General features: G+C 41.2%; 1 protein-coding gene across 1 annotated transcript in view; it reads right to left on the bottom strand.

The window, feature by feature from the left end:
- LOC134631853 (titin-like) overlaps window positions 1-15,784 on the bottom strand; it is a 60,287-nt gene that overhangs the window by 24,304 nt on the left and 20,199 nt on the right. Inside the window, 9 exon segments of the mRNA XM_063480409.1 lie at window positions 3,009-3,269; window positions 3,653-3,913; window positions 10,131-10,391; window positions 10,766-11,026; window positions 11,863-12,062; window positions 13,120-13,180; window positions 13,595-13,855; window positions 14,227-14,487; window positions 15,324-15,523. Of these exon segments, the coding sequence (XP_063336479.1) occupies window positions 3,009-3,269; window positions 3,653-3,913; window positions 10,131-10,391; window positions 10,766-11,026; window positions 11,863-12,062; window positions 13,120-13,180; window positions 13,595-13,855; window positions 14,227-14,487; window positions 15,324-15,523 (2,027 nt within the window).

The following is a 15,784-nucleotide window of genomic DNA, read 5'->3' on the forward strand; positions in this document are numbered from 1 at the left end:
GGAGGTGAGGTTAATTTGGAGAGTTACTTTAATTCTCCAAATTAAAGCAATTATTCACTTCTGCTCCAATCCTGGTCTACCCCAATATTGCTAAACCCTTTATTGTTGTAGTGGATACATTGCTCTGGTGTGAGCGTAGTGCCGATGCCCATGATCTAGTGATGTGTCGGTCGCGAACGAAATGGCTCTTAGAGCCGACTCTTTGAAGTGAACGACGCGAGCCGGCTCCTTATTGGGAGCCGTGGTTTTTTTTTTTTCTTTTTCTCACCCTCTCTCTCGCACTTTTTTTCTGCTTCACTCCGCACGCGAGCGAAAGGTATAGTAATCATCCACAACTATTTTCAGTTGTGGATGATAAAAGATTTATTCATGCAGGCCCATATGACAGAGAATGTGCATCTTCTTTTTGTTTTCATATTTTTTTATATTTATATTTAATAGTGTTGTGGTTTGCAGTGTTTTGTGTTGTTTCACTTTAAATTTGTTTAAAAGGAAAAAGATGAAAATTTAAATAGCTAAAAGTTGAAATGTAAATAGTCGGTTTTTGTATTATATGATTTATTTATTACATTTTATTTGGAGTGAATAAATAAAAGTATATTTACGGTGGCCGCTAGAGACAAAGCACGTACAAACTCCAAAACACGTACAAAATCCAAAACACAACAGAAGTGCTCCAGGATGCTAGAGGCAGAGCTTATGTTGCCTAGTGGCTTGTTGCCTAGTCATTTGGAATTTGAGCCGAGCCGAAAGAGCTGGTTCTCTAAAAAGAGCCGGAAATCCCATCACTACCATGATCAGCAGTACGTGCCTCCATCCGCCCGTGCCTCCATACTCAACTAGATCCATGCCACCAAATCCTCCGGTCACCTGGCGTGAGAAGGGCTGTTTCTTTGCTCAAACCAAACTTTTGGTGGGAATCTCCCCCTAAAGGGATGTAAGGGAATATGTTGTGGCCTGTTCAATCTGTCAACCGAGTAAAAACCTTAACTAGCACCCTTCTGGATTTCTCCAACCCTAAGCCAGACCTTTATCACACATATCACTGGACTTCATTACTCATCTCCCCACATACTCAGGCAACACTGTAATACTCACCATTATTGACATAACATAAGTCAGCTCATTTTATTGCTCTAGACAAATTACCCTCCGCTCCTGAGACTGCTAAACTTGTGATCAATTGTGTTTTTCAACTGGCATACAGGAAGAAAAGGTTTCAGATCATGGCCCTCAGTTTATCTCGGAGGTTTGGAAATCTTTCAGTTTGGCACTCAGAGTTCGAGTCAGTCTCAGTTCTGGTTCTCACCCCCAGACCCATAGCCAGACGGAACATATTAATCAGAAACTAGAATCAACTCTCTGCTATATCAGCTCTCACAACTCGCGACCTGGTCATCACATCTCACATGGACAGAGTCTGTTCACAGTTCACTCAATGCTGCAGGTATGGCTCGCAGGACATTTCGCTCAAGTCATGCTCACAACAAGCTCGGCCCATGTTACATTTTGCGTCATGAAGTGGACTTGGGCTGATGACACAGTTGGGCTGTGGCCCTGGTCCCAACAAGAAAACAAAAGAACTGTTGAGCCAACAAACTAAGCAGTGACTGCAACAGGTAAGAATCAAGAGGACTGAATTAAGGAGAACCTGAGAGGATATGTGAATAAATCAAAAACTTAATTTGGTAAAAAGCAAACAAACATGTCACTCATGGATAAAAAGTGTTTTTAGATTTGAAGTCTTCCTGTAAAAAGGATTTCATTAATTTTGAAGTAACTGCTTCACTAGAAAAAAAATATCCTAAAAAGTTGACAAACAAATAATAAACTACAAGATAAAAAATGAAACAGTGACACAGTACAGAGCACGAGCCCCCAGATCAGAAAATGTCATACTCTTCATCTTACTTGTGCATTGAGAAAGTGTTGCTACGCCACTTTCTGTTCTGTTATCTCCAGCCACTGCTATGACAGTGAAAGTGTAGTTCACTCCAGGAGTCAGCTCAGTGACATTTACTTTCGCTTCAGTCACAGTCTTATTCATGTTTATTGTTCCATCTGTCCACTCTACTCTATAGAAAGACCTTTGACCCTGTGGGTCAGTCCAATTCAGAAATATAGAGGATGTCCTGATTTCACTGACATTAAGATCATTCACTTTTTCAGGTTCTGTGAGTTACAGAGAGGTAGATGCAAAAATAACAAAACTAAGATTACTATAATTGTAACTTTAGAAAATGACATCATCAAATATGCTGCAAATTTAGTAAAGAACACCTAAGGGACAGCGTTTGAAAAACACTGATTACAAATTCATTCAGATGTTGAATTCCTGTGTGTATACAGTGAAATTAACTCTGCAGCTCCCATAGTTTGCTCATCACCAGCCACTACAGTAGCTCTAAATGTGTACACAGCAGTTAGTGCACTGATGGTTATATATGTGTTATTCACACTGTGATTCTCATTTAAATGTCTATCTGTCCACTCTACAAGGTAGAAGGAGCTGTTTCCCTCTGGTTCAGTCCACTTCAGTGATACAGAGGACGTTGTGAAAGCAGTAACACTGAGTCACCTGACTACTTCAGACTCTGTAAGGGAGAAGTCATTACATGGGTAAGAATTAAAATATCGGCTACAGTCTTCTCTGTCTCAAAGTTACAGTAAAAACACACGAGCAGCAACATGCTGACCCTGTAACATTTCATGCAGCTGGAAGTTCAGAGGAAGATCTAAACTAGACGTACAAAAGAAATGCAAACCATTATTGGAGCTGTTACTCAAACACAGAGTGAGCACAACTACAGCTGTTATATGAGGACACATCGGTGAGAGATCCAACCTTCTCACTTCAAAGGGCTTCTTCTTCTACATCTGGATTTCTACTTCTACTTTCCTTTGAATTTCTCTTATCTTATGATGATAGAAGACTCCTTATTTTACCAGATATCCTCAGCAGACAGTCACTAATTCACAGTATGAAAAACATTTAAATGCTCACTTACTTGTGTAGTTGGTGACAGTAGCACTCTGTCCTTTAGTATAACCATCACCAGCCACTGCGGTGACAGTTACTTCATACTGGACACCAGCAGTCAGGTTAATAATGTTCTTAAACGTCTCATAGACATTTTCAGAGGCACTTGTTCCTCCACCTGTCCACTGTACTTTATAGAAGGAGCTGTTTCCCACTGGTTTAGTCCAGCTCACAAACATAGACGATGTTGTGACGTTAACAGCAGAGAGACTCGTGACTACTTCAGGCTCTATGAGTGGAGAGTACATGAGGAGGAAGAAGAAAAAAAAAAGAACTGTTAGTACAATAACAATAAATAGTGACTGCAACAGGTAAGAATCAAGAGGACTGAATTAAGGAGAACCTGAGAGGATATGTGAATAAATCAAAAACTGAATTTGGTAAAAAAAAACAAACAAACATGTCAGTCATGGATAAAAAGTGTTTTTAGATTTGAAGTCTTCCTGTGAAAAGGATTTCATTAATTTTTGAAGAAACTGCTTCACTAGAAAAAAAGGCTATCCTAAAAAGTTGAAAGACTAAGAAACAAAAAACAAAAAAATAAAAATGAAACAGTGACACAGTACAGAGCACGAGCCCCCAGATCAGAAAATGTCATACTCTTCATCTTACTTGTGCATTGAGAAAGTGTTGCTACGCCACTTTCTGTTCTGTTATCTCCAGCCACTGCTATGACAGTGAAAGTGTAGTTCACTCCAGGAGTCAGCTCAGTGACATTTACTTTCGCTTCAGTCACAGTCTTATTCATGTTTATTGTTCCATCTGTCCACTCTACTCTATAGAAAGACCTTTGACCCTGTGGGTCAGTCCAGTTCAGAAATATAGAGGATGTCCTGATTTCACTGACATTAAGATCATTCACTTTTTCAGGTTCTGTGAGTTACAGAGAGGTAGATTCAAAAATAACAAAACTGACATAAACATATTTTAAACTTTAGAAAATGACACCATAAAATATGCTGCAAATTTAGTAAAGAACACCTAAGGGACAGCTTTTGAAAAACACTGATTACAAATTCATTCAGATGCATATCCTGTGTGTATACAGAGAAATTAACTCTGCAGCTCCCATAGTTTGCTCATCACCAGCCACTACAGTAACTCTAAAGGTGTAACCAGCAGTTAGTGCACTGATGGTTATATATGTGTTAAGGGACAGCGTTTGAAAAACACTGATGTTTGTTTCAGTTCTATGAAGCTTTGAGTATTTTGGATTAGTAGTACTGCTGTGTTTGTTGCATCATATTGCTGTGATTGTTTATATGCTTTATATATTCTGAGGTAAGTTTATCTATAGTGTTACATCATATTCTATAAGGATGTTATGTGTCTGCCCAGTTTGACCCATTTAGCAGAAGTCAGCCTGTTTGAGGCTCTGATATCTATTCTGTATGACTTCAAGCAGTTATGACATGGTATGATTTTCTCACCCAATAAAGGAATATTTAATATATCAGTCTACACATGTATGTAAGCATTGAGCCAAATGTAATAATGCCAACATGTTAAACGAACAATATTTGTCTCTTATGTATAATACATCTATATATACACTGTCAAAGATACTTGTCTTTGAGTGAAGATTTAAGGTCATAGTAAATATAAATAACTGCAACTTGAATCTTTGACCCAGAGTTCAAGCTCACTGCTGTAATATATATATATATATATATATATATATATATATATATATATATATATATATATATATATATATATATATATATCGGAATTAACCAGACGATTCCGATAGGCTAATTCCGATTCTTCGATACCCAACATCCACAATGACGGCGAAACAACTAGTAGCTCAGTGTTCCAACATTCGAAAGAAGGGACTGCTCTCACAGCTAGAGATTGACGAGGTACAACATAAATGCTACGGCAAGGGGGAGCCAGGACGCCAGGTCAGGGGGGAGATATCATCACCCCCACCCAAGATTGGGTACAAAGCCCCAAGTGCGATAGATAGAAGGATCGTTGAGTGCGAGAGGAACTGACCTGAAAGACAGGATCATGGCCAAGCTTGAAACCTGGATCTCCCATAGCCGGTCACCAAGATTACGTGAAGTACCCTCAGAAGGTCTGCTAGATGATGTTAATGCAGCACTACGGATGATACCTACAGCCACGATTACCTAGACTAACAAGCTGATCTACAATATGGCAGCAGTGATCAGTGAGATGCTTGGCTATAAGTTGAACAGCCACAAGGGGCAGTACCCTCCATGGAGAAGGAGGCTAGAGGGCAAGATCAAAGTAGCACGAAGGGAGGTTAGCCAACTAACGGAGTTGCAGAAAGGCACGACGAAGAAGGTGCCTAAGAAGTGCAGGAAGCTGTCCATATCTGAGGCCTTGGAAACTGCCAAGCAAAGACTCACAGCCTTGGCCAGCCGCTTGGGGAGGTACACCAGAGAGATAGAAGGCAGGAGAATAAACCAGCTGTTCTCCACAGAACCAGCAAAGGTGTACGCTCAGTGGCAAGGGAACAATAAGAGAACAGCACCACCAAGGCTGGAGATGGAGCAATACTGGAAGAGCATATGGGAGAAGGACGCAACCCATAACGGCAATGCTCAGTGGCTAGTGGATCTGAGGGCAGACCATAGCGACCTCCCTGAACAGGGTCCAGTAACCATAACAGTGGCAGACATCCAAGAAAGGGTCTCCAGCAATGTTCCCTCTAAGCTGCGCACGTGCGCAATTGCGCACTGCTGGCACGGTCTCTGCGCACAGAAAATCTGCGTTGCGCACAAAAAAAAAATCTAACCTGAATTGAAATTAAAATTAAAACTTTAACAATTCTGTTTTGCAGTGTTAGTCAGTAAGTGACTGGCTGCTCCCGTATGGGATTAGAACGATGCCACCTTATCCCATAGCCCAGCCAATGATGCGATTCACATTCGTATATACGCAGCCAATCAACGTCGTTGACAGGCTATGACAGCGTCCTTATGTGCCGACACCGGTGTTTTAGCTGGCAAAGCGGCGTGGCTGATGTGGAGTGAAGCCACGTTAATGACAACGTGTACAACCACTGGAGATGTGAGAAGGACAGACGGAACAATTGAAAAAGGAAAAAGTGTGGACTTTATACCAGTTTTTAAATTGTGTTGATAGGCCATGTAAAACCAGAGTTATGATAAAAATATCTGCAATGTTTGGTTTTCTTCCTGAATACTGTCGTTGTTTATATTTACTGCGGGAAGAAACGGTAAAAACGGCGTTTCACAAGGAAAACCAACACAGGCGGAGAGTGCGCAAAAACAAAACCAACCCCCACCCTTTCTTATTGGTCGAAAAAAGTACCATGTCGACCAATCAAAAAATGATATGGCAATGTGGCATCTAGTTGTTAAGAAACGGGGGGAAGTTTTAGGAGTGACGGCGGTGTTTTGAGATGTGAGTGATTTGAGACGTTTAGCGCAAATCTTGTGTAGTTAGTGTGTAGTTAGTGTGTAGTGTAGTCAATAGTTTTGTTGTGTGTGTCAGAACAATGAGGCGACTGCTGAATGTTACAGGTGTTACAGGAGTGATACATCTCCTGTTGTCAGGCCTGCAGGTATCAGGCTGTTGTTCTCCTTTATCTCATAGTGGACAGAAATTATTTTTTGGAGTGGCACAAATAATTTGTGTGGCATCAGATTTGATGCAGAACACCTGATTGTTCTGTAAATAGTTTGAAATGTTTATTTAAAAACGCCCTGGCTGCATTAAAAAAAATAGCTGCAAAAAACTTTGTTGTTTGCCAAACTGAGTTACTTTTTTGAAGAAGTAACTATATAATTAATTGCCCAACATTGGTCATTATATACTGTATTTGGCAGACAGAGAGTTACAGGACTCTCTCCCAGACCACAGACTCATAATACAAGTCAGAGCTTTATGAAAAAAAGAAAAAAAGTGTGTTTTCAAAATTGGAGTTCAAGTTATTTTTACTTCCAATAGTGTTAACATACTACACAGGTCATGAACAAGATTTTTTAAATGTTCATTTATAAGTGGGCTAAAGCAGTTAATTAAAAGTAGTCTAACATAAATGTAAATGCTGTAATTTGATTATTTTAATAAACCATGTAACTTGGATGGATTCGATGCTGGCGTGACCATAGTGCACACGTCTGATGTCGCTCACAGTGATCCAAGGGATCGCTCAGGGAGTTTGTGTGTTCACTCAGACACATGAAAAATTAGAGGGAACATTGGTCTCCAGTATGAAGAGTTGGACAGCACCAGGGCCCGACATGGTTCACGCCTACTGGCTGAAGAAGCTGACTGCACTCCACGAGCGTCTAGCAGCACAAATGAACCAGCTGCTAGTTAACGAGAGGCACCCAGAATGGCTAACCGAAGGTCGGACGGTCCTGATCCCCAAGGACCCCAAGAAGGGACCGGTCCCATCCAACTACCGACCAATAACCTGCCTCAGTACTACATGGAAGCTCCTGTCAGGCATCATATCGGCTAAGATGAACAGGCACATGGGTCAATACATGAGCAGGGCACAGAAAGGGATTGGCAAGAATACCAGAGGTGCAAAACACCAGCTACTGGTAGACAGGACAGTCAGCCGAGACTGCAAGACCAGACTGACCAACCTGTGCACAGCCTGGATTGATTACAAGAAGGCCTATGACTCAATGCCCCACAGCTGGATACTGGAATGCCTAGAACTGTACAAGATCAACAGGACCCTAAGAGCCTTCATCAGGAACTCAATGGGGATGTGGCGTACAACACTAGAGGCCAACTCCAAGCCCATAGCACAAGTCACCATCAAGTGCGGGATCTACCAAGGAAATGCTCTGTCCCCACTGCTGTTCTGCATAGGCCTGAACCCCCTCAGTGAAATCATTAACAAGACTGGCTACGGATACCGACTATGGAACGGAGCAGTTGTCAGCCACCTCCTGTACATGGATGACATCAAGCTGTATGCCAAGAGTGAACGAGACATCGATTCACTGATCCACACTACCAGGATATACAGCAATGACATCGGGATGTCATTCGGGCTGGAGAAGTGTAGTCGGATGATAACAAAGAGAGGGAAGGTAGTCAGAACTGAGGGGATCAAACTACCAGAAGGCAACATTGCAGACACAGAGGACAGTTACAAGTACCTGGGGATCCCGCAGGCGAATGGGAACCAGGAAGAGGCCGCTAGGAAAGCTGCAACCACCAAGTACCTGCAGAGGGTGAGGCAAGTCCTGAGGAGTCAGCTGAACGGTAAGAACAAGATCCGGGCCATCAACACCTACGCCCTGCCCGTGATCAGGTACCCTGCTGGGGAAATAGGCTGGCCAAAGGAGGAGATAGAAGCCACTGACATCAAGACAAGAAAGCTCCTGACCATGCATGGAGGGTTTCACCCCAAGTCCAGCACCCTGAGGCTGTACGCTAAGCGGAAGGAAGGAGGCCGAGGACTGGTGAGTGTCAGCACCACAGTCCAGGATGAGACAAGAAACATCCACGAATACATCACGAAGATGGCCCCAACTGACAGCGTGCTCAGTGAATACCTCAGGCAGCAGAAACCCAAGAAAGAGGAGGGAGACGAGGAACCATCATGGAAGGACAGGCCCCTGCACGGTATGTACCACCGGCAGATAGAGGAGGTGGCTGATATCCAGAAATCCTACCAGTGGCTGGACAAAGCTGGACTGAAAGACAGCACAGAGGCACTAATCATGGCAGCACAAGAACAAGCTCTGAGTACAAGATCCATAGAGGCTGGAGTCTATCACACCAGGCAAGACCCCAGGTGCAGGCTGTGTAAAGATGCCCCAGAGACAATCCAGCACATAACAGCAGGGTGCAAGATGCTAGCAGGCAGGTTATACATGGAACGCCATAACCAAGTGGCCGGCATAGTGTACAGGAACATCTGTGCCGAGTATGGCCTGGAAGTTCCGAGGTCAAAATGGGAGATGCCCCCAAGGGTGATGGAGAATGACCGGGCTAAGATCCTGTGGGACTTCCAGATACAGACGGACAAAACGGTGGTGGCTAACCAACCGGACATAGTGGTGGTAGACAAACAGAAGAAGACGGCTGTAGTGATCAATGTAGCGATTCCGAATGACAGCAATATCAGGAAGAAGGAACACGAGAAGCTGGAGAAATACCAAGGGCTCAGAGAAGAGCTCGAGAGGATGTGGAGGGTGAAGGTAACGGTGGTCCCCGTGGTAATCAGAGCACTAGGTGCGGTGACTCCCAAGCTAGGCGAGTGGCTCCAGCAGATCCCGGGAATAACATCGGAGATCTCTGTCCAGAAGAGCGCAGTCCTGGGAACAGCTAAGATACTGCGCAGAACCCTCAAGCTCCCAGGCCTCTGGTAGAGGACCCGAGCTTAAAGGATAAAAAAAAAAAAAAGGTCCGCAGGGGCGTGCTGGGTGGTTTTTTTTATACATATATATCATAATAATCTGACAATACATATAATATTGGCCATATTATATTTACATTAACACAGTGTGATGATTTTAGTCTCATGAACAACTTTAGCTAATTGTTATTTATTAACTAATCTTGAAATTACTGTTCAGTACAGAAATGCAGCCCAAAAAAAATGTTTTACAGTCCCGTGGTCTCAGCCTCAGATACTCAACTAATCAAAGTGATGTCATGACAAAAATGAATGACAAACAAAACATTTTTTCTCCTTCATTTCTGTCAAACAATGCTGTATGAAACGTTTCTCGCGGTTAGTATCATGGTTGCTAGGCAACCTGAACAGTGAGACGAAGGCTAGACCGTCCCATTTCACAAGCCTCTCACTTCCGCACTTCTCGTAGTTATAGTACGCACCGTACGTAGTACGCGTAGTGTGCGTACTTCAAGCGTGGAGACCCTGAATTGGGACACAGCCATTGAGTGAGCACAACTACAGCTGTTATATGAGGACACATCAGTGAGAGATCCAACCTTCTCTCTTCAAAGGGCTTCTTCTTCTACATCTGGATTTCTACTTCTACTTTCCTTTCAATTTCACTTATCTTATGATGATAGAAGACTCCTTATTTTACCAGATATCCTCAGCAGACAGTCACTAATTCACAGTATGAAAAACATTTTAATGCTCGCTTACTTGTGTAGTTGGTGACAGTAGCACTCTGTCCTTTAGTATAACCATCACCAGCCACTGCGGTGACAGTTACTTCATACTGGACACCAGCAGTCAGGTTAATAATGTTCTTAAACGTCTCATAGACATTTACAGAGAAACTTGTTCCTCCACCTGTCCACTGTACTTTATAGAAGGAGCTGTTTCCCACTGGTTTAGTCCAGCTCACAAAAATAGACGATGTTGTGACGTTAACAGCAGAGAGACTCGTGACTACTTCAGGCTCTATGAGTGGAGAGTACATGAGAAAGAACAAGAAAACAAAAGAACTGCTGAGCCAACAAAATAAGCAGTGACTGCAACAGGTAAGAATCAAGAGGACTGAATTAAGGAGAACCTGAGAGGATATGTGAATAAATCAAAAACTTAATTTGGTAAAAAAGCAAACAAACATGTCACTCATGGATAAAAAGTGTTTTTAGATTCGAAGTCTTCCTGTAAAAAGGATTTCATTAATTTTTGAAGTAACTGCTTCACTAGAAAAAAACTATCCTAAAAAGTTGACAAACAAATAATAAACTACAAGATAAAAAATGAAACAGTGACACAGTACAGAGCACGAGCCCCCAGATCGGAAAATGTCATACTCTTCATCTTACTTGTGCATTGAGAAAGTGTTGCTACGCCACTTTCTGTTCTGTTATCTCCAGCCACTGCTATGACAGTGAAAGTGTAGTTCACTCCAGGAGTCAGCTCAGTGACATTTACTTTCGCTTCAGTCACAGTCTTATTCATGTTTATTGTTCCATCTGTCCACTCTACTCTATAGAAAGACCTTTGACCCTGTGGGTCAGTCCAGTTCAGAAATATAGAGGATGTCCTGATTTCACTGACATTAAGATCATTCACTTTTTCAGGTTCTGTGAGTTACAGAGAGGTAGATGCAAAAATAACAAAACTAAGATTACTATAATTGTAACTTTAGAAAATGACATCATCAAATATGCTGCAAATTTAGTAAAGAACACCTAAGGGACAGCGTTTGAAAAACACTGATTACAAATTCATTCAGATGTTGAATTCCTGTGTGTGCACAGTGAAATTAACTCTGCAGCTCCCATAGTTTGCTCATCACCAGCCACTACAGTAACTCTAAATCTGTACACAGCAGTTAGTGCATTGATGGTTATATATGTGTTATTCACACTGTGATTCTCATTTAAATGTCTATCTGTCCACTCTACAAGATAGAAGCAGCTGTTTCCCTCTGGTTCAGTCCACTTCAGTGATACAGAGGACGTTGTGAAAGCAGTAACACTGAGTCACCTGACTACTTCAGACTCTGTAAGGGAGAATTCATTACATGGGTAAGAATTAAAATATCGGCTAAAGTCTCCTCTGTCTCAAAGTTACAGTAAAAACACACGAGCAGCAACATGCTGACCCTGTAACATTTCATGCAGCTGCAAGTTCAGAGGAAGATCTAAACTAGACGTACAAAAGAAATGCAAACCATTATTGGAGCTGTTACTCAAACACAGAGTGAGCACAACTACAGCTGTTATATGAGGACACATCGGTGAGAGATCCAACCTTCTCACTTCAAAGGGCTTCTTCTTCTACATCTGGATTTCTACTTCTACTTTCCTTTGAATTTCACTTATCTTATGATGAGAGAAGACTCCTTATTTTACCAGATATCCTCAGCAGACAGTCACTAATTCACAGTATGAAAAACATTTTAATGCTCGCTTACTTGTGTAGTTGGTGACAGTAGCACTCTGTCCTTTAGTATAACCATCACCAGCCACTGCGGTGACAGTTACTTCATACTGGACACCAGCAGTCAGGTTAATAATGTTCTTAAACGTCTCATAGACATTTACAGAGAAACTTGTTCCTCCACCTGTCCACTGTACTTTATAGAAGGAGCTGTTTCCCACTGGTTTAGTCCAGCTCACAAACATAGACGATGTTGTGACGTTAACAGCAGAGAGACTCGTGACTACTTCAGGCTCTATGAGTGGAGAGTACATGAGAAAGAACAAGAAAAAAAAAGAACTGCTGAGCCAACAAAATAAGCAGTGACTGCAACAGGTAAGAATCAAGAGGACTGAATTAAGGAGAACCTGAGAGGATATGTGAATAAATCAAAAACTTAATTTGGTAAAAAAGCAAACAAACATGTCACTCATGGATAAAAAGTGTTTTTAGATTCGAAGTCTTCCTGTAAAAAGGATTTCATTAATTTTTGAAGAAACTGCTTCACTAGAAAAAAACTATCCTAAAAAGTTGACAAACCAATAATAAACTACAAGATAAAAACTGAAACAGTGACACAGTACAGAGCACGAGCCCCCAGATCAGAAAATGTCATACTCTTCATCTTACTTGTGCATTGAGAAAGTGTTGCTAAGTCACTTTCTGTTCTGTTATCTCCAGCCACTGCTATGACAGTGAAAGTGTAGTTCACTCCAGGAGTCAGCTCAGTGACATTTACTTTAGCTTCAGTCACAGTCTTATTCATGTTTATTGTTCCATCTGTCCACTCTACTCTATAGAAAGACCTTTGACCCTGTGGGTCAGTCCAGGTCAGAAATATAGAGGATGTCCTGATTTCACTGACATTAAGATCATTCACTTTTTCAGGTTCTGTGAGTTACAGAGAGGTAGATGCAAAAATAACAAAACTAAGATTACTATAATTGTAACTTTAGAAAATGACATCATCAAATATGCTGCAAATTTAGTAAAGAACACCTAAGGGACAGCGTTTGAAAAACACTGATTACAAATTCATTCAGATGTTGAATTCCTGTGTGTATACAGTGAAATTAACTCTGCAGCTCCCATAGTTTGCTCATCACCAGCCACTACAGTAACTCTAAATGTGTACACAGCAGTTAGTGCATTGATGGTTATATATGTGTTATTCACACTGTGATTCTCATTTAAATGTCTATCTGTCCACTCTACAAGGTAGAAGGAGCTGTTTCCCTCTGGTTCAGTCCACTTCAGTGATACAGAGGACGTTGTGAAAGCAGTAACACTGAGTCACCTGACTACTTCAGGCTCTGTAAGGGAGAAGTCATTACATGGGTAAGAATTAAAATATCGGCTAAAGTCTCCTCTGTCTCAAAGTTACAGTAAAAACACACGAGCAGCAACATGCTGACCCTGTAACATTTCATGCAGCTGGAAGTTCAGAGGAAGATCTAAACTAGACGCACAAAAGAAATGCAAACCATTATTGGAGCTGTTACTCAAACACAGAGTGAGCACAACTACAGCTGTTATATGAGGACACATCGGTGAGAGATCCAACCTTCTCACTTCAAAGGGCTTCTTCTTCTACATCTGGATTTCTACTTCTACTTTCCTTTGAATTTCACTTATCTTATGATGATAGAAGACTCCTTATTTTACCAGATATCCTCAGCAGACAGTCACTAATTCACAGTATGAAAAACATTTAAATGCTCGCTTACTTGTGTAGTTGGTGACAGTAGCACTCTGTCCTTTAGTATAACCATCACCAGCCACTGCAGTGACAGTTACTTCATACTGGACACCAGCAGTCAGGTTAATAATGTTCTTAAACGTCTCATAGACATTTTCAGAGGCACTTGTTCCTCCACCTGTCCACTGTACTTTATAGAAGGAGCTGTTTCCCACTGGTTTAGTCCAGCTCACAAACATAGACGATGTTGTGACGTTAACAGCAGAGAGACTCGTGACTACTTCAGGCTCTATGAGTGGAGAGTACATGAGGAGGAAGAAGAAAACAAAAGAACTGTTGAGCCAACAAAATAAGCAGTGACTGCAACAGGTAAGAATCAAGAGGACTGAATTAAGGAGAACCTGAGAGGATATGTAAATAAATCAAAAACTTAATTTGGTAAAAAGCAAACAAACATGTCACGCATGGATAAAAAGTGTTTTTAGATTTGAAGTCTTCCTGTGAAATGGATTTCATTAATTTTTGAAGAAACTGCTTCACTAGAACAAAAAGCTATCCTAAAAAGTTGAAAGACTAAGAAACAAAAAATAAAAAATGAAACAGTGACACAGTACAGAGCACGAGCCCCCAGATCAGAAAATGTCATACTCTTCATCTTACTTGTGCATTGAGAAAGTGTTGCTACGTCACTTTCTGTTCTGTTGTCTCCAGCCACTGCTATGACAGTGAAAGTGTAGTTCACTCCAGGAGTCAGCTCAGTGACATTTACTTTAGTCTCAGTCACAGTCTTATTCATGTTTATTGTTCCATCTGTCCACTCTACTCTATAGAAAGACCTTTGACCCTGTGGGTCAGTCCAGTTCAGAAATATAGAGGATGTCCTGATTTCACTGACATTAAGATCATTCACTTTTTCAGGTTCTGTGAGTTACAGAGAGGTAGATGCAAAAATAACAAAACTAAGATTACTATAATTGTAACTTTAGAAAATGACATCATCAAATATGCTGCAAATTTAGTAAAGAACACCTAAGGGACAGCGTTTGAAAAACACTGATTACAAATTCATTCAGATGTTGAATTCCTGTGTGTGCACAGTGAAATTAACTCTGCAGCTCCCATAGTTTGCTCATCACCAGCCACTACAGTAACTCTAAATCTGTACACAGCAGTTAGTGCATTGATGGTTATATATGTGTTATTCACACTGTGATTCTCATTTAAATGTCTATCTGTCCACTCTACAAGATAGAAGCAGCTGTTTCCCTCTGGTTCAGTCCACTTCAGTGATACAGAGGACGTTGTGAAAGCAGTAACACTGAGTCACCTGACTACTTCAGACTCTGTAAGGGAGAATTCATTACATGGGTAAGAATTAAAATATCGGCTAAAGTCTCCTCTGTCTCAAAGTTACAGTAAAAACACACGAGCAGCAACATGCTGACCCTGTAACATTTCATGCAGCTGCAAGTTCAGAGGAAGATCTAAACTAGACGTACAAAAGAAATGCAAACCATTATTGGAGCTGTTACTCAAACACAGAGTGAGCACAACTACAGCTGTTATATGAGGACACATCGGTGAGAGATCCAACCTTCTCACTTCAAAGGGCTTCTTCTTCTACATCTGGATTTCTACTTCTACTTTCCTTTGAATTTCACTTATCTTATGATGAGAGAAGACTCCTTATTTTACCAGATATCCTCAGCAGACAGTCACTAATTCACAGTATGAAAAACATTTTAATGCTCGCTTACTTGTGTAGTTGGTGACAGTAGCACTCTGTCCTTTAGTATAACCATCACCAGCCACTGCGGTGACAGTTACTTCATACTGGACACCAGCAGTCAGGTTAATAATGTTCTTAAACGTCTCATAGACATTTACAGAGAAACTTGTTCCTCCACCTGTCCACTGTACTTTATAGAAGGAGCTGTTTCCCACTGGTTTAGTCCAGCTCACAAACATAGACGATGTTGTGACGTTAACAGCAGAGAGACTCGTGACTACTTCAGGCTCTATGAGTGGAGAGTACATGAGAAAGAACAAGAAAAAAAAAGAACTGCTGAGCCAACAAAATAAGCAGTGACTGCAACAGGTAAGAATCAAGAGGACTGAATTAAGGAGAACCTGAGAGGATATGTGAATAAATCAAAAACTTAATTTGGTAAAAAAGCAAACAAACATGTCACTCATGGATAAAAAGTGTTTTTAGATT

The sequence above is a fragment of the Pelmatolapia mariae genome, linkage group LG7, assembly GCF_036321145.2.
Source record: "Pelmatolapia mariae isolate MD_Pm_ZW linkage group LG7, Pm_UMD_F_2, whole genome shotgun sequence".
NCBI classification, from domain to species: domain Eukaryota; kingdom Metazoa; phylum Chordata; class Actinopteri; order Cichliformes; family Cichlidae; genus Pelmatolapia; species Pelmatolapia mariae.